Source organism: Balearica regulorum, chromosome 18 (genome assembly GCF_011004875.1).
Source record: "Balearica regulorum gibbericeps isolate bBalReg1 chromosome 18, bBalReg1.pri, whole genome shotgun sequence".
In the NCBI taxonomy this organism is placed as follows: domain Eukaryota; kingdom Metazoa; phylum Chordata; class Aves; order Gruiformes; family Gruidae; genus Balearica; species Balearica regulorum.
Window position 1 is genome coordinate 8,143,638 of NC_046201.1, and position 19,747 is coordinate 8,163,384.

General features: G+C 42.1%; 1 protein-coding gene across 5 annotated transcripts in view; it reads left to right on the forward strand.

Moving 5' to 3' along the window:
• Window positions 1-19,747, forward strand: part of SAP30BP (SAP30 binding protein) — a 30,260-nt gene that overhangs the window by 5,503 nt on the left and 5,010 nt on the right. For all 5 annotated transcript variants that reach the window (XM_075770433.1, XM_075770434.1, XM_075770432.1 and 2 more), the window contains 2 exons: window positions 11,590-11,632; window positions 18,252-18,340. In XM_075770433.1, the coding sequence (XP_075626548.1) occupies window positions 11,590-11,632; window positions 18,252-18,340 (132 nt within the window). The remainder of the gene's footprint in view (window positions 1-11,589; window positions 11,633-18,251; window positions 18,341-19,747) is intronic.

Below are 19,747 nucleotides of genomic sequence, written 5' to 3' on the forward strand. Positions count from 1 at the left end.
GTTCCACCAAGTGGCAGTGTTCTCCTTGTTCTTCCTCATTGCTTTGAGCTTGCAATATCTATGACAACTAGTAAGAGTTGTGGTTACTGTAAATCCAAAGTGCGGCAAAAAGTGAAGCACTAGATCATAACTTGCTAACACTTTTGGATAACTTTTTGTTTGGTCCCAGCTGAGTGCTGTAGTTGTGCTTTCTCTATCAATTTTTTTGTAAGACATCACAGACCTGGAAATCTATTTAAATAGATATCACAGGTTCTTTATATATGGCTAGGGTGTTTCCAGGGTCTGAATCTGACTGTACTCAGAAAGTAAATCCTTTAAGATGCATGAATGAGGTAAATCCGTTGCTACTCATCAGTTAATCATAGTCTTTTCAAACCCTGAATATACATTCAGTGGGGTTTTTTTTAGCGTTTGCCTCTTTGTATGTATGATGAATGAACTACTTTGAGATTATGTCTTGAATAATTGACCAGGACACTTGAGCCAGGTTGTGTGGAGGAGTTCTGTTGTTGCTGGTGTGTCCTGTGATTTGAATAGCACCAGACACAAAACCTCCAGAAGGTTCAGTTGGTGTCAGTTGTGGGTATAGACTGGGAAACTGAAAGTGGGGAATGATGTAAAAAATCTGGTAAAGTGATGGTGGGGAGAGTGGAATTGGGAGCCTGCCTCAAATAGCCCCAATGGGGAGAGGTTTTTCTACCCCACCCTGTGTTTTTTATATTTATCTCAGGTTTTTGTCTTGATTCCAGGGAGTATGCCTTTGTTGATCTTGATCAGCCATCTGAAGGCATTTGTCCAGAGCAGATTCTGGCCCATAGGATTCTCTGTTACTGGGCATCTGTGAATCATTCCCAAGCACTGTGTGCTTGCAGCAGAAAGCAGAATCCTGTTTAAGTAGCAAAGTCAGATACCTTGCATCCTGTGACTGCATTTTGAAGTGCTTCAGGGACTCATGGAAAATGGGAGATTCAAATCTAGGTAAAACTAATTGCGCTTCCAAATTTCACTCTGGGAGGATGTGCTCAGGTTCTGGAATAGGACGTATTTGTGACCAAAAATCACTTTGGGGTCCCTAATTTTAAGTGAGCAGTCACCAATTGTAAACAAGCAACTGTCTTGAAAGCACTTCAGAAAGCAAGCCTCCTGCTTAGAAGGGAAAAGAAATGGTCAACAGAAGCTTTTGACAAAGATGTGGTGTTAAAGATGGAATCCCACAGCCTGGACAGGTTCTTTATGTCTTTTCCTCAGCTAATGGAACAGTGGGTACAAAACAAAGGCCATTGTGGAAATGGGTGTGAAATTTGGTGTTCTGGTGGTGGTTTGGAATGACGAGGGTTAACGGGCTGTGCAGTGAGTGCAAGTTGCTTGGGCTCTTGCCAGCAGCTGGCTTCAGTTACAGCCTTGATGCAGTAACAAGATACATGCCTTCAGAGCTCGCTAACTGGACCAGCCCTGCAGGAAGAAGGAAAATGAACCTTAAATGAAATATTGACCTTGTGCTCCAAGTCGCACCTGAGGGGTTCTGTACTTCATATTCTAGGGCTGGATAAATAACAGGTTGCAAGCGTTGATCAAGGACAGAGTCCAGCCCTGCAGCTTGGCTCACTGGAGTTTTCACAGGGGGAAATCATTAACTCTTGAGCCTTGATTGTGGTATCAGGACTAGCTAGTGCAGGAAAGCTGATAAATATTGCCACTCCCTTGGCAAGTGAATGCCTGACCACGTGGTAACAGTTTTTCAAAGCAGGTGGCTACTTTGATGTTTTCCTTTTCTGGTTTTGTTTTGAGGGTCCCCTCTGCATCCTTGTGGCATTGGCCACATCTCCATACAAACTGGGATCTAGCAGAAGGGTGTCAAATTTTCAGAGGAATATTATGTTTCTAAGCATGTCTAAGTACCACCTCTTGACAATCATCAACTCTTTATTATGTTTAGCTTTTGTTGAACCAGCATACCTGTAAAGTAATTTTACTGTGTTACGAAGCACAGGTGTGTACTAATACTTAGAGGCTTTTGATTGCAATGTTTTTTTATCTGGCTTGCCCATTAACCTGTTTGTTTAAATACCAAAATTATCTTGATTTAAAGTAAAAGCTGTTAGTGCTAAGAACCAGCAAATGGGTGTTTGTGCAGTAATGTAATCCCTGTAATTGACTCTTATTTTGATAAGGCACATTAATTTTTCTGAATTCAAGATACATTCATCAAGCGTATTCTGAAAAGATGCCTGAATTTACTCAGTAGAACCGTTTTGCTCTGAAGAAGGGGAAGAAGTGTATTTGGGAAAAGTTGTGTTATTAAAGCACTGCTGTTCCATTTAGGTATTCCACGGTAAGCTGTATAAAAGGAGCTGGTATTAATAAGCTTTAGAAAATAATTAGAATCTTTTACTTTGGTGGTGGCAAATTATGAACGTTGCTTAGGAAATACCAGCCCTTGATGCTTTCAGTTGTTGAGAGGTAGTCTTAAAAATTCTACTTAGAATATGTTAAAGGTCTCAACTGAAGAACACATATGAAAACTGCTGTTCCACCCAAAACCAGTGCGCTCTGCAGTGGCTGAAGTGGCTCTGTATTAGTCCTGTGCTGGCTGGATCTCGTAGGATGTAACTGGTTTGTAAGTGTGTTGTAGAAAGGCGCTCCCAATGTCTCATCAGAAACAAAAAAAGATTCGTTATAGGTTCCCCCCCTTGGCTTTTTGATGCTCTCTGGGTTAGTATTGGCCTCTGATGGGCAGAACCGGCAAAAGAGCAGCAGTAGTTTAAAAATGGGTTTGTGTTATGCATGGCTGTGCTGTGTACCTCTTTGTAAACACTTCAAAAACATGAACTGTGTGGTTTCCAGGGCCGGGGTCATTTGTTTCCCACTCGTTCCTTTGCACATGAGTGCAGCCTGAAGGTGCCAGTGATGAGCACTGCAATCTCAGATTCATCTTTTTCTGTGTTCTAGCTTTCTTTTAATATAATTGTGTAAAAATATTGTCTGTGCTTCCAACTCCGTGTATTTTTCCCTCGTTTTAGGTTCGGCATGCTGTTTTCCAGTGCTCTGTCAAGGGAACCCGAGATTGGCAGTTCAGCAGTCAGCATTACATGCAGAAAGCCTTTAGGGGGAGCAGAGCTAACTCAGCTTCTAAGGCTGTCCTCTGCACTGTTAAGTGAGTGCTCAGACATTAAAATAGCTGATAACTGGTTCCCATTTTTAACTAGGTGTTTGACCTTAGTTATTGCCAGAGAATATCAGTGGTGGTTAAACAGTTTTGCGTGCAAGAGACAAAACAGCATTCGGCATCTTTGATTATTTTGCCCCTTGCCCCATGTACTTCTGCATCAGAGGGAGATGGATCACAGTGTTGTTGGTCTCTGAAGCTGGCTTACCTACTTTAGAGCTGCTGGCTTCAATCCAGCTCTTGAGCTGTTTGGAAGATGAGACATGTCCACGGACATGCTTGTTTCTTCCTCCCCGCCAGGCATGCATGCTGCGGCAGACTCTTCACTCCCTGCAGTACTAAATACCACAGATTATTGACACAGGTGTGGCTTGCCTTTCTCCAAAGGAAGAGACAGGCTTTTTCTGTTTGTCTTTAAACTTGAAGAAAAGTCCTTTCTGGAGCTGCTTCCCCTTGCATATTTCACCTGATAAAGGTCTACGTTCTTCAAGTCCAGTTCTGTTGTTGCAATTATTTCTGTCTGCTGTACTGAAATAGGCTGTTCTGAGTTTGCATGTTGGTGCGTGTCAGAGTGAGAGTTTGAACAGTCAGCACAGATGGAGAATTGCCTCAAATACCAACAAATATCTGAAAACAGCTTCTTCCAGCTTCCCTATTCTGGGTACAGAAGGACTAGAATCTGCAAAAACTCCGTGGGATCCATTCATGGAGGAGCACGTATCCCAGTGAGGATACTCGCTTTTACACCTTGCCTCTACTCCAAACCATGAAGAAATTTTAGTACTAGGCACTGGGGAAGAAAGCTTGTGCAAGAAGTTAATTTTGTCAGCTCTCCTGAGCCTTTCCTTTGCTGCTGTGAGGCTTAAGATGTCTCACAGCCCAGCTTTACCTTCTACTTGATTCTGCACTGCAAAATCAGTAAAAGAATAAAATCATCAGAGTAGCTTGACACCTCGAGCCCTGTCTTGTGGTGCTGTTATTTTACTTCTGAATTCCTGTTTCACTGTAGGAAGCAAGTGACTTGAAAGCAGAATTTATGGGCTCTGCAGACCGTGGTGGCTTCAGAGACTGCTGGGAGCTGTGCTACCGGCTGCACTCAGTGTGTGGCAGCTGTTAACTGCTGGTGTGCTCCCACGGGCTGTGCAATCCTTGCACAGGCTGTTTTGCACACTTATACCACTGTGCCCTGGTTGGTGTGCTGTGGAGAGGCTGTACTCTGTGGTCCTGTAAAGCACGTGCACAGGGTGGTCTGCAAATACTCGACTTGGGGAGCCCTTCACAGCAGAAGTGGAGAAGGAGAGAAAGGAGGCAACCAACTGAAGCAGGTGGCTTCATAAGGCAGATGTTGGTAACTGTACCTCTGCTTGGAAAGCGAGAGTTCTGGCACACAGGTCCTTGACTGGAAATTACTTCTAACAAATAATCTTTGTCAAATATTGAGATAACATATGTCAGGTGAACGGAATGAAGTTTCAAAGAAGCTATTTAAAGGCTTTTATGCTATGAATGCTTCCCTTCTAAAGCATTTTCTCACTGAAATGTTTTACCAGATCTTGGTTGGGGTTTTTTGTTCTTTTTTTTCAATGAAATGAAGGTGGATTTTTAGACTTAATTTAGCATAAAAAGTAAAAGGCAATGTCAGCTACACATGTTCTTTGTTTTGATTAGATGCTTAAGGAATGTCTTAGGAGTTGACTCTTTCCCGACTTGTTCTTCCTCCCCTTTTTGTCTGTGACAGTAGCATCTCAAAATAGGTAGATGTGTACAGACTGTACATGTGTCACCAAAGGTTGGATGTATTGGTTTTTTCCTATGGGTGGCTTATTTCTGAGCTGCTGTGCTTCTCTTAGTATCTAGATCAAGGTTCCTACAGTTATTTCTTAGTTAAATTTCTTATCCTGTGCTGGGCACTTTGCCTGGAGTTATGTATCAGAGCTGGCAAACAGGATATGGCTGTAGGAAATGGGCTTGTTTCAAGCTTTCTCTTGGGATTCTCCTCTCTTACAATACAAGAAAAAAAACTAGAGGAGGAGGAATAAAAGCACTGTACTTCTGTTCTCTTCCTTTCTCTTCCCCAGACTCTGAATACACCTGACATGCGCTCTGTTTGCTGCCCTCAGCCTGGTAGTACACCAATATTAGGCAGATCTGGTGAGCAAGAAATGAAATAGTTCTTGTCGTGCACTTTTAATATTGAATGAGAAGTTTCTGGTGTTCTCTTCCCATAAACACTTCAGATGTTTGTAGGAAAGCAAGAACATAATTGCTAGCATGTTCCTTTAAAACAGAAAAAGAAAATAAGCAAAAGAAAAAAGGATGTGATCCAGGGTTTGGAGAGGTCTTTCTCTTGCTGCCTCCATATAGGCATTTCATCCGCTTGCTCTTGTAAAGTCATCTTCACTATCGTAACTCTTCTAACAATTTATGTTAAGTTATAGAGTTTCTTTCCATCATACTCAGCTGAATGAGGCTGTTGATGTGTTAGGACTACAGGAGATGGTCTGAATTGTAGAGAGGAGGAAAAATTACAAAAACTTACTGCTGGCACTTGCTCAGATAAGAGAAATCCACTGGAAGAACTATTGCAGCAGCAGCAGATCCGCTGACTACTAGTGGAAGGACTGCACTGAAAAATTCTCTGCATTAATATTTTCAAACTAATCCACTAGCATGACAACAGTGTGACTGGTCTATATGTTTTGTGGCTGTCAGTTTAAATTAGTGTTAAATTTCTTTATAGGCAAGCAATTGGGTGAAATAGTTGGGGAGAGAAGAAACCCTGCAATGCAAGAGAGTTCTCTCTGGGGAAAAAAAGAGAAAATGTTGAGGGGTACTGTGGAAGCTTCCTAGCTACTCTTGTGGGTTTTGTTTTTTTTTTTTTTAATACTAACTAGAAGTCAGCAGAAAAATGAAGCTGTGGTGCTAAGTTGGCTGCAAGTCTGGGAATACAATTGAGCAGTACCAAATCTGACATCAACTTCTCCACTTACAATTTGCATTTTCTTTAAAGCAATCAGTTTCTGGTTTTGTATCTTTTTCTGCCTCCCTGTTGAACCATTTCGTTTTCTAGTTTGAAGTACACCTGCACTAACATATGCAATTGCTTCTATGAGAAATTGATGGCTGATTTTGTACCTTTTGGTGACAGTTAATGCCAACAGTTATGTTTGATGTGAGCTTTGTACTGGATTTGTGGATCTTATTTCAGGAAGGATTTAGTGATCATTGTTGTAAGTCAGTCCATTCTTTCCATTAAATAAAGCTGTTCTGGGCAAGCCTTTCCAAACTTGAATTCATCATCTCAGATTCATATTGTTTTTGCTTCCTTCCTTTAATCTCAGTTCTGCACTGTGAGGATTGTGTTTGGATGTTTTTATTTTCCATGGAACCTGAGCAGAGACTGTTTTTATGTAACTGAATGAAACTACTCTACAACCAAAAAGATGGTCTATATTTCACATCAGCAAGATGAAATTTTAAGCCAAAATGCAACACTTCCCTTATGCATGTACACGCACACCTTCAGCTTGCTGCTGCTGCTCTTTAACTGATTATGGTACATGAAAACTCAACCATTAAGCTGGGTTCATATCAGTCAGGCTCTTGCAGGCAGTGTTGTCTTGCCCAGGGCTTGAAGAAAGCATTTGTCTTGAAGTAGAAAAAATGGAAAACCTTTTTCTGAATGTACACAGGAATAGTAACAGAATAACTGTTTTCTGCTGTGAGCTGACATGCAGAATTGCTCTTATAAGCACAGAAATTGTTACTTATGTTAGTGGTCCAGTTAGATGTTAAAAAGTGGTTGGTTTTTTCCTGTTTTTTTTTTTTTAAATAGTTTGTCTTTGCCTGTAGCAGTTTGCACTCTTTAGAAGATGCTCTTTGTTAGTCTCCAGATCAGGGGAAAGGAGTCTGCATTCTGCTTGTCTTGCTGCCTTTCAGTCCTCTTCCAACTTGGCTCTGAACCACCACGGCATCCCTTGACTCCTTTCAGTGGGTCTGTTGGAGCAAGGCTGTCTGGCTTTAGGCCCTTAAACAGTTGGTCTTGTGAGATCTAGGCTGCAAAGTAGATAGCAGCCAGAAAATCAACTTGCTGAGTGCATGAGTGGAATAAAGTACATTACTATTTTTTTTTTTTAACTCTAGCCATTCTTAGGGGTCATCATGCAATACTAGATGGGATAAAATGATTAGAGAAAACTAATGAACACAGGACACTTGGGGTTTTTGCCTGAGTCTTGTATTTCCATAATGGTAGAGAGAATTTTCAGTGTAACTGTTGTGTCCAGGCTGACTGTGCAAGCAGTGAGGGACTGGCTGTGAAAGTAAATTCAGAGATGCTCCCGTACAGCCTTTCAGAGGTTGGGCTTGTGAAAACTGTGCAGTGTTGGAAAGTGCCACTAGTGAAGTCTTACCCTTGTTATTCTTCAGTAATCAGGGTCCAAATGGAAATGAAACCAATAAATGCCTGTAGCTCTGGGATACTTGAAGGCTTTAATAGCTTTCATATATTTATTCTGATAGAGAGATTTGACATAAAATCCCCTCTGTTTAGAACCACTCACCTGCTTGATTTTTGTGCTCTTCATGTGAGATACTGATATATATACTGATACATAGCATGGTGGGTATTGATGATGAGTGATCTACAAAAAGATCATCTTTCCCTGAATGGATTTAGGTAAATTCTCTACTTAAAATTCAGTTATCTTCAAATTTCCCATTGATTAAATGTGTTTGAATTCCTTTAGAAATCTCTTGTCCGTGTGTAAATATTTGTTCCATTTCACAATGAAAAGAGCAACCATGAAGTATTTATTGTACCTTGTTACTTGGTGATTCTCAATCTCATTCAACTCTATATTGAATTAGATCTGCAGAAAATATGGTGGGGTTTTGTTGGGGTTTTTGGGGTTTTTGGTTTTTTTTAATGCTCTCTTTTCTAATTAGTTCATGGTATTCAATGTGTCCCAGACTTAAATTAGCCTAAGGGAGTGTAGGACAGTTCTTGTTGGGTGATTACTCCACTGAAGGTTTTTAGACTGTCCTTAAGTTCTGGATCTTCAGTAGATAGTCGGAGGTTTGAACAAGACTTCTTAAATCTTGCATCTGCTAAACTGTAGATATTTGGTCAAGTTGTTGATACTTGCCTTGCCATAGTATTAGACAGTAAACTGAGCAAATATGAGCAAGCGCTGTAGGAGGAATCGGTCATCCCTTTGTTTTCCGAAGGCATTTAAGAGGCTTGAAAGTAGTCCGACTTAATGAAAAGCTGTGTTGATGTCTTCAGCTTGTTAATGATGGAGCAGTGGGTGTAGGTACACAGTAATTCTTCAGTAAGCAAAATTCATATCCTCTGGGCAGTGAGGTGTGGCTATAATATGTTGGCGAACTTGTTTTCTTTTGCTTGGTGTAGCTCTGGCATTTCTGATGCTTTGGCTATGGCCTGAGGATGTGGAGACTAGACTTGCTAGAGCGGCTGTGGTGAAACGGGTGTGGGCGATCAGGCCAGGTAAATACACAGAGGCAGCCTGATAGGACTGGCCTTATTTAGTCTGTTTTAAATGGGGCAGACTTGTGCTATACCTCTAGGATTAAAGCATACAAATTAAAGAACAAACTTAACTTCTAGTGAAAGCAAACTTTCTGATGATTCTGTAAATTCATAAAACATACTACTTAGCGAATCTGATATTTTAGAGATATTTGTCTATTGTAAGGTACGTAACAGGAGAGGTTTTATTAGTTCAGAGTTTTATTAGTTTGTGTTTCCTGAGAATTGTGTGCTTACGCTTGGGGGTGGCTCCAAACAGCTACAGGAGACTTGAAAATGGGCTTCTGAATACTTCAGAAATACAGCAAATACCCTTGCAACCATGTTAACTGGCCAAATAAGAGGGCAGCCTTCTTGAGGGCATTTAGTACATGCCTAAAGCACCTGAATTTGGCTGTGCCACTGGGTTGCTTAGGTGTTTGCTTGGCAATATTGGTCTTTTAGGGGATTTTTTTTTTTTTTTAATCTTGCCTTTGTGTTCTTGGATGGTGAGAGGACAAGTGGGCAGAAGATGGGAGGGATAATGGAATAATAAATACAGTACTGCGTAAGAGGAAGGATCAAGAGGTGCTCAGGGACATAGCCCATCTCTTCCTTTTCCCTCTCAGTCCACTTAAAACTTTCAAAAAGATAAGAGTGCAGGATGTAATTCAGTCAAGGTTGGAACAAAAGCAGTTCCCTCCTTTCACTTCAACAAACATTTGCTTGCTGTCTCAAAGCAAGGTGAGAAATACTTTTAATTACTTATAGAGCAAGTTCTCTCCCTAAAGGGAGTAAAGCAGCTGTCTGCTGCCTGGACATATGTTTCCCTTGTATCTGTAGTTCTGTGAACTCCTCCAGCCCGCGTGCAACGCTTTCATGCTAATCTGAATTTGTTCTCACAACATTACCGCAGACTTGCCCCACACCACTTATCTGGTGGCAAACTGATGCTCACCGTCTTAATGGCATGTCGATGTGGTTGAGACTTGCCACGGTAACGCTATGTCTGCGTAGGTTTGTGGAGAACACAGCCTAGATTCCCTGGATTCCTGTCCAGTGCTCTCATGAAAGAGAACTCCTTCTCTTGGCAGAAGTTTTCTGCTTTGAAATGTCATGCTGTATTTTTTTTTTTTCCCCCCTGCTTGTGCTAGTCTTTCTGAAGACCCCGGGAGAAGAGGTGTTAATGCACTACACCAAGTGCATTGGCTTAGAGGGGTTGTGAGCTGGACTGTAGCGTAACAGCTCCAAAGGGCCTGGGGCCTCGCCAGCTGGCCAGCGAGAAGATGCATGTTCCTTTGTGTACTTTTTTTTTTTTTTCTAAAATAGCTTTAGTCTTGTATCTTTGTGATCCCAGTGTACTTACAGAGAAACAGTGCTTTTTTTTTTTTTTTTTTTCCCCTCCGTGAATGGCTAAAACAAGTGCCTTGTAGCAGTTAGTGCCATGCAAAGAATTTGTTTTTCTGCTTTCAGAGGGCTTTGGCTTCTCTGGAAATAGGTGAGTTTTCACAGTGAATTTGGCGCAGCCTGTTCCCAGATCTGGCTTGGTGACCTTGCTGCTTTCTCCTCACCTTATGCATCTCTTACCTGGTTGGAAATGCAGTAAAAGAGAGGGTTCAGAGAGCGGTTACTAAGCAGCAAGGAGGCAGCGTTAAGTCTGTGTCAGGTTGAATGAATAGATTCAGTGTTTGGAGGCACTGAGGAATTTTGGACGCACAGTCCAGTGAGTCACAAAAGGTCTTTGGGAGGGAGGCAGGGGGGAGAGGGCAATGTTGGGATACAGCTGATACTGTTTCAGAAACTTTATTTGTGCTGAACTTGATATCACTTGTGGCTTTCGTGGGGTCTCCTGGAAGCACCAAAATATTTGAACGCTAGTCTCAATATGGTGAAAGCGTATTTAAGAGTGTCCTATCCTACATAACACCTCCTGCTCAGCAGACTCTGGTGCAAACATCTGCTGTGCTCCCACAGCTGAAGCAGCCTTAACTTTTATTAATATGACTAAGGAGGGATTAGCTGTGTTGAGAAGATCTCAGAACATCAGAAGCCAGTGGAGGTTGCCTTTGAGTTTTTGGTGGAGCAGATCAGCTATATCACTCCTGGAAAGTAGCAGCCAAGAGAGAATTGACAGTGGGAGCGTTCTTCCAAAATGGGAATACAGGATCTGCCTGGATCACCACCACACTCTGGTGTTTCGGTCCGTAGAGGGTTTATCAGCCAAAGCCCTGAATGACACAATTACAGAAGTGGGTTCTGTTACCACACACAGCTGGCAAACCTCTGCAGAGCCCTGGGTGTCTGCAGGGAGGCCGATCAGGTGCTGCTGTGAAGTTGCTGTGCTCTGCCGCTTGCTCTGGGAGCATTTCAGCTGTTTTCACGTTACCCTGGGGAATGCATCCTGCTGACCCTGCTTACAGGACTGCAAGTTGCACAGGCCCGTGGTAGGCATTCCCAGGGCTTAAGCAGTTTTCTGTGGGCTGGATTTGGCTTGTATTTAGCTAGCTATGCTCTAAAACATTGACTCTTGGCTGGTGCCAAGGGCCAGTCACCAAAAATGAAGAATCTATGGTTTGATCTGTTTTGAGGAAAGGCTTAAAGTACAGTAGATTTTGTGGAATGTAAAAAGAGCCAAGTATCCAGGACTCATAGAAACAAAGCCTGAATTCTTTCATTAAATTTAGCTTTTGAAAGGAAACAGAGCATCCTGTTAGGCTTTGACTTTCCATGGTACAAACATTGCTCTATTATCTAATAACTCAAGTTTCATTCTTATTTTTTATTCTTTTGTCCCAGAAGTAATGTGTAAATTTTTAAAGAAATGGACAGTATAGCTTTTTAGATTAGAAGCATACCTTGACTAAAATCTGTTTCTTTCCCCCTTCCTCAGGAATTCTCAGAACTGGAGAAGAGAGATCCTCAGGAGCTAGTTGGTAAGTTCACTCAGTAATATTTATTCACGTGTGTTTTCAAACTAGATCTTCTAGGCTCCCCTTTTTTTTAAAAAGCATGTTCACTCTGTCCTGACAATGCTGTAGTTTGAATTATTGCCTGTAATGTTTTCTCTCAGTGGAGTATTTTCAGTGAAGTTGTCTTTTGGGAGAAATGTACCATGCCTAAAAATATGAAAATATTTTCATATATTATGTATCTAAGACATATATGTAAAGGGCAGTGTTGGTGTTTTTCTAGATGAGTTTAAAAACAATAAAGCAGTAGCTTTGTCGAGACACCTCTGTGAGAGCCAGTATAACCAGGACTGATGACAGTATACTTTGTTCTGTGGCTTCAAAAACTTACTTAAAATATCCCCACTTAAATGCAATCTACGTAGCAGTTTATAGCTGCTGTGCTCCATAGCATATTCTATGTTTTCTAATGGTTCCTGAAACTTACTTGATTTTTGTGACGTCTCACTTGTTGCCCCATTATTAGATTTGGAAAGTCCAGGCTCATCAGCTTGAAATAGTATCCTCTGCTTGGTCTTTGTGGTGCCGTACAGAAAATGTATTTTATGTTGAAGTTCTGACTTCCTTGAACTAACCCTTTGTTCCTGAGGTTACTAGTACAGTTGTGAGGTAGCATGTAATAATACCATTAAAAAAAATAAAAATCCACGAGTTTAGAAGTTGTTTCATTTTCTGTCAAGTCAGCTTGTCAAGGCTCAAGCATATTTCAGCAATAAAGTGTGATAAACACAAAATAAGACAGTAAACACTAGAATGTTGATCTGTGATTCCCACAACAGCCAGCCCTCTGAAGTGTTGGACTTAAGTCCTTTCCAATGGGCCTGCCCAGACTTTGCACCAACCCAACTGTTATTTTGAATTTTCAGCCTTTAGAGGGCAAAACTGCTTTAGCCAGTCTTGTCACAGAATGCAACAGAGATCTTTCTCCAAAGTCCTGATCTGCTCCAAAACGCACACTAGAAACATGGATGAGACAACAGCATTTAGGGTAAAAAATTAAAGAAGAATATCTGAAAACCAGCTGCCCTTCTACTCCCTACTTTGCGTATGAGTGAAGCTCTGCACATGGAAAGCAAATGTAGTAGCAAGTCTTCTCTTAGTTAAGGTATAAGGCTCAATTTTGTTAGTCTCCTTTTCCCCCAGTGACTGCCCCATCCACAGGAGATTGAACCTTCTAATCTCATTTGTCTCATGATAGCCCAGACTTGCATGCAGGCTTAAACACTGCACAGAGGGCACTTATTGCAGCATCACACGCTTGTGAGTGGATGGTGTTGGTGAACCTGAGACCTGGATTAAGGTTTGCAATGTATCTTTAATATTCTTTCCCAGTAGTAGCACACGCAGAGTGGTATGTAGGTCAGCTTTGTGTGGAACCAGGTTATTAGAAGGCAGCATACTTGCCATGCTTGATTCTGTAGGTCTCTTCCATTGGTCCATATCTTATCTGGTTGAAAAGGAACTGATGCAAGAGCCTTATGATTGGTGTGTTGTGAGAACCACTCCCTTCCTGGAAATTTGGACTTTTAGGTTTAGAATTCTTGAATGGAGAAAGGTACAGGATTTTCTGACACAAAGCAAGTAACTTCTCCAATCTGGACATCAACAGTGTTGTCTAATATCAGTATGTGGAAGTTGAAGTCTTCCTTAGACAGATTTCCACAACTGCATTTTTGCATTGAAAGCTTGTGGGCCTGCCCTTCTCAGAAGATAACCTTATGTTGTTCAGTGTCACCTTTATTAAAGTCTGTGGTTACGTAGTTGCTGAAGTATAGCATAAATGTAGGTTCCTGCCAAAAGTAATGTTTCTGTTGTACCTCCCCCGGACACATGCTAATGTTTGTGTGCCTTGAGCTGGTCTGGGAGTTGGAGCCAGCTGAGATCCACCTTCATGGCTCTTTTTTTTTTTTTTCTTTCTTCTTTTTTCCCTGTGAGGTTTCCAGCTGGATCCATTCCCTGATCTGCTTAGTGCATGCTAGGTGAGCACTAGAGTTGGCACAAAGAAAACAGTAGGGATGAGCAGCTGGGAAGGGCATGGTTGTCCTGACTTACGCTGAGATAATGATCACATAATCAAAGCCTGAAAGAATGGGAGGGGAGGTTTCCAGCAGTGACTGCCCTACGGTTGAGGAGGAGGTACATGTGAAACTTATTTTGATAGATTTCTGCATCAGTGTTGTCCTTTTGGGGTATTTTTTGGTACTGCTCTGAGCAGTACGTGGTGCTGGCAGGACACTGTATTTGCCGTTTCCTGTGGCCTTGCAAAATAATACTTTTAGGATGCATTTTTTTGCCCTGGAGTTCTTTGCAGCATGGTTGTTTACCTTTTGGACTCTAAGAAATGTTCTCTCCAGCCCTTAAGATATCTGAGCACAAAGTCAGTGTTCATAAGAGCAGAAAATAGGCTGAGTTGCAGGTCTCTCTCTGTATTTCTCAGCCCACAGAGCAGAAAGGGAACTAGTGTCCTTCCATGGATGGGTGAGTCACTGGCATGTTGTTGCCTCCAGTTCCTCCCTCTGATTTGGCTGTTCTGGTGCCAGGAAATCAGAAACCCACACACCCTGGTTTATGCCAAGCAGACTTGATTAATGCCAAAGAATGTGGGTTTAGAGACCAGGCACCACCGGTTTGTATGTCTCCAGGGGAAAGCCATGCCCCTCTGGTTACCCTTTCTAGGTCTTTTTTTTTCTTTTTTTTTTTTTTCGTGTGTGTGCATAGTGTGACCTTTATAGACAAACTGGCACCTGATACTGCCTGTAATCCCTTGCGGCTGCTTAAGATGCAGCATGTAAGTGAACCTCAAAAGGGACGGGAGTTCTTAACCCTACCTGAGGAGCGGTGTTGTTCACTGAGAGCGCTGAGGCAAGATGCTTTACAAGACCTCAGATGATCCACACTCCAATCTGTCCAGGTGCAGACAGCTCTTTATTCCTATGCTCTCTATTCTTTTTGGTTTTCTCTGCACTAGGCAAATATGCTTACCCATCTGTAAGAAACAAAGCTCCTGTGTGCCCTCCATCCGTGTCTCCAGCATAGCCTTTGGCCTGGGAGCAGTCATTTTGTCCTGGAAGGAATGGAGCACACAGGTTGCGCTGTGGCACTTTCTCTCCTGCTGTGCAGTATGTCTTTGTACTGTTAGATGGGTTATTTGACCAGTATATCTATCTGAAACTGAAGCAGATTAAATGTAACATTTCCATTTAATTATCTGCCTCACCAAGATCTGGCAAGCAAATACTCTCCACTGACTGCTGAGATGCCAAATCCTTGCTAGGTACACCCTGATAGCTGGCTGTGCTTTGGCCTCCTACTCTGAGCCCAGGAGCAGCTGAACATCTCTGCCTTGCCATAGTGCATGAGCTGGCTGTGTAAAAACCTACAAGCACCTATTGCTTGTGCTGATGAAATTTTTAACTTTTAGGTCAGCTTGTGGAAGGAGAACGTATAGACTAAGCAGCAGTGGCCGTGTCCTTCAGCAGCAGGATGCTTGAGTGGCAGACCTGGCAGTGCATTGGCTCATACTTTCTTGAACCACCACCTGAGTCATGGGATCTGCTTTATGGCCTTAGTTCTTTACCTGGATTGTGAGTCTGGTTAGGGGAAGATATTTACTTACTGTGAACCTGAATCTGGGTGTGCCCATAGTGATTAATTGTGCCACCAGCCAACTTCCTGAGGTCCCCACATGGAGATCCTCCAGGCTGTGAGCCAGCAAATCACAGGCCCAATTAGAGTCTGCAGCCAGTGTCAGTACCTATGACTCACGTAAAAGCAAAACTTTGATCTTGGCAGAAATAACAGGATGCACAAAGCAGTTGGATGTATCCTGTGAGGACACACCTTGTTGTTAGCTGTCCGTCTGCATTTACTACTCTATAGGCAGTAGAAAGCTGTGCTTGGGATTTTGAAACCCCAAAATCTTTTATACAGGAGCCTGTGGCCATATGTGCTAATTCCAGGATTACCTGAATAATAATTCCAGCTGCTCCTTTCTCTAGGGAAAGACTTGGTGGGAAGAGGCTGTGGAATCCACCATTCTGCTATCTGTTTGCGGAGGAAGTTTGAGGCCTCAAGGGCATGGATAATTTGCACATCCTTACTGTAAAATAAGCCTGAAGGGGTTAAACTCATCCTTGTCTTCCTAATGATGTGGCATCTCAGCCTGGCTGTGATGTGATGAAATAACTGAGTAATGATGAATGCCTGTCTGCGCTCAGTTTGTGAGGTGTAACAGGGTGCACGTAGCCTCGCTGCTGACTCAGTCTTCAGCTGCGTACAGCTATGGTGGGATTGCAGTAGACAAAGATGTCTTAGTTCCAGTTCCTTGTAGGCTCTTAAGAGATGCCTTCCCCCATCAGTATGGTGTTGAGAAATGATCGTTTTCACATGGCTCAAACAAATGAGCACCAAAACCTGAAAAGTCATGGGCCAAAATATATTGTCATATTGGGAGCTCTTGTTCCTCGTCCAGTGTAATTTCTGTTTCAAAGGAGCTTTGAATTGATTGCTGAACATACTCTAATGGCTTTGTGACTTCTTTGATGGCTAGACAGAGTTCTTGCCCGGAGTTCCTGAGTTTCTATTAGCCCACAATTCCCCTCCCCATAAATGTTTTGTCTCTGCAGCTGTTCTGGTCATCTGCAAAGATAAAGAGCTTATGGGATGTCTAGCTTGGAGCTAGGCTTGATTTATTTTATTATTTTTTAGGTCCTTTCTTTGCCTTATGAAGTCTGGATTTGATGGCTTTTCTTTTTAAATGTTTCTGCTGATGCTGTGAATCTCTTAAGCCATTAATCAGCTCTCACTTTTTCCAGAGAGTCTAGTGTGCTATTATGAACACTTCTGTCTATTTGTTAGTGTCTCTCAGGGTTCCTGAAACTCTAATTAAACTAGAGGCTTCCCCATCCCACCAGTAGCTGTAACCTATAACAAATGTCTGCCTTGTTGTCAGGGAGCTCCAGTTTGCCTGCCTTTCTGTTGGGGCTCTGGCAAGCTTTCCTTCCTCCATAGAGGCACCCTCTTAGTAAATGCCAAAGGACACTTTTTGTTCATTTCTAGCAACTGCTGAAGAATTTAACCCTCAGCAACATCTTGATCAAATAGAATGAGTGGTCACCTGCCAGCTTTGCATCTCCAAAGGATATTGTCCTTAGTGCTTTACTTTTTACAAAAGAAATAGAAACTGTAGTAGCGCTGAACATGTGTAGCGTTGATTATCTGTAACCTCAGCTCTGATGCTCTGTGCTGGAAGGCAGGAGAACACGCTGTGTTCAAATGCCGGTGTCTGTCCTTTGGGCCCTTCTGGGCTTTAGTCAAAGGAGCTGAACTTGAGTGTGCTGGAACTGCAGTTCAGGCAGTTTTTACTCCGGAATATTTAATTGAGGAGCAGCAAATGTGAATGGCTTGCTTGATATGACTTCTGTGCAGGTGTCAGGTCTCTTTTATGCACTACACACTATGATTCTGGGATGTGTTCCCTGTACAAATTATGGTTGAAGACAATCCCAGCTGCTTAAGTGTGGCACAAATCTCTGCTCCAAGATTTGGCTAGAAAACTGCCTGGGTTTCCCATAACTGGAAAGTAGCAAGTAATAGGGGGGGGAAGCATGGCAGTTTCTTTGGCTGATAACTCTGTAAAGTAATCTTTACAGGGCAGTCAGGTACTCTAATAATATATCCCAACACAAACAGCTACAGAAATCTGGCAATCTGTACTGGTCTGTTTTCAGTCCTGCTGAACAAGTTGTTCTTTCTAGCAATAGCCTGACTCCGTAAGCAAAGATCAAAGTGCCCGTTAAGGAAATGTTAACTTAAAATGAAATGTAATTTCTTGTGGTTAACTCCTGACAGCCTTAGGGAGGGTTGTTCCCTTCTTGAACCATTTTGGTTCACGTAGGTAGTTCTTGAAATAAGTGGGACCCAAAGTGATTACCTCCCCAAAAATGGCAATGACCCGTGCTGCTTTAGACTGATTTTGTGATTCTCCACATACCCAGTTTGATTCTCTCTCTGAGAGTATCCTGGCGCAAGTTTTGTCAGAGACTCCAAGTTATCTGAACTGTTCAGAGCAGGACTTTAAAGTGCATATGGAAGACGTAGAATAGCAGAGGGCTTGGTATGTGGTGCGCAGTGCAAGGGTTTAGAGATATATTCCACAAGCCAACCTTTGATCCTCTGAAGATCCTGTGCCTTTGAGGATCTTGTCAACAACTGCAGCTGGAGTGGGAAGTGGCATAGCTTTTCACATTTCCATTCGGGGGTGAAGAGACCCCTGAAAATAAAGCTTTAAATATGGGTGTGGCACAGAGCCACAGTGTAAAGTAGATACCAATAATAATACCAGCAGATATCAATAAAGCAGAAATCACATCCCCCTTCTAATGATCTAACATTTAGGGTAGTGGCTTCTTGCTCAGCACTTTGAAAACACAAGTACCAGTTGACAGCATTCCCCTCTTACCTCTACCCGTCAGCTCTCAGTGATGGAGTAGCACTAGCAAGGACATAAAACAAGTTTAATGACTTGCATGGCTTAAATTCCCTTTAGTATTGCCAGAACTCATGCCTGGTTTGCTCTCTACAGCTTCTTTTTCAGAGAGAGTACGGAACATGTCTCCAGATGAGATCAAAATCCCTCCTGAGCCTCCTGGCAGATGTTCTAACCACTTGCAGGTTGGTATAAGTCCACTTTATTTTTTTTTTTTAGAAGGTTTGCAGTTCAGTAGGGAGGGGGTGATATTTGGAAACTTTGCTCAGTATTTTTGCACAAGTCAAAACTCCAACATTAAGGCTGGGTTATTACCACACTGAGTTTATGAATGCACTGTATTAATGCTTTATTAGACTTTACAGCAATTCTAGTTTAGGAATCTTAAAGTAGCTTAAAGCTGTTTTCCAGTCTCTATGGGTCACTTAGGCTTTAAAATGGCTCTTGATCCCACCAGTGACACAGAAGCAATGTTTGCTGTGAAGGCTGCTATCCTCTTACCTCAGCAAATTCAGCTCCATAGGAAAGAACAAATCATTGTTTTGTTTTGTTTTTTTTTTATACGGACCTGAGAATCCCCTAACTGGAATAGTTGAGGCAGCATTGACTGGATTCCTTTTCCACCTACATATCTCTAGATGTAAACATTTAGAGGGAAGGCTAGTAACTTAGAGGCAGAAAAGAAAACAAATGCATGTTTTCTCTGGTGCACACCCAAGTAATTGCAGCAACCAGATTTGCAATAACCTTCTGCTCTGTTCTCCTCCTCCTGATGGAGAGTAAATGAAAGAGCAGGGGCTGCTATTTCCTACCACTCATTTGAGTTTTAACCAAAGTTATCTGCCCAGGAGAAAGGGAAGTAAAAAAAATCACTTTTGGAATACTCTAAAGTAAGCTACTAATGTGCAATGGTGATTCAGAATGACTCACCATCCTGATCACGCTTTCTTCTCTGCACAGTGTACCTGGGCACACCCATTCCTCCTCTTGTGCTGTAGGAGGATTTTACTGTTCTGCCATCAATGAATGAGAGTGCATTAGATCCAAGGAATGCACAGAGCTTGAGAGAGTAGACAGAATAAAGCAGATTTTCTTCCCCTTTGACTGCAGTTTACTATGTTAAATCAAAGGAGAACTTGTCCTCTATTAGCAGGTCAAACCACATCTTAGAGCACTTTGAGCAAGGAGATAGGATTGTTCTTTAGAGATGCAAAATATTCTAGATTTTTCACTGGTGATTTGCTTTTTCCTTTTCTCAGATTCTTCCTCTAATAAATTGTATCTTGAGCTCTGACAAAGGGAGTATTTCGCTTTACAAATTTGACTGAGTGGTTCCCCATCTGTGGACTATGTGAACCATAGTGCTACCTCCATGGGGAGGGGACAAAAAGGAACACCTATTCAATCATTTCTGTTCCTCAAATTCACCTTTTCACAGTTGTTCCTTCAAACCTCACAATGTGTGTGCCGGATGTGGAGATTGTGTAATTTCTTCTTGCTAATTTTGTGAGGACCTGATGAAAATTTGTCTTACAAAGTGTGTTTTACTGCCTCAAATGCAAATATTTAATACTGAAGCCTTCAGAAAGTGC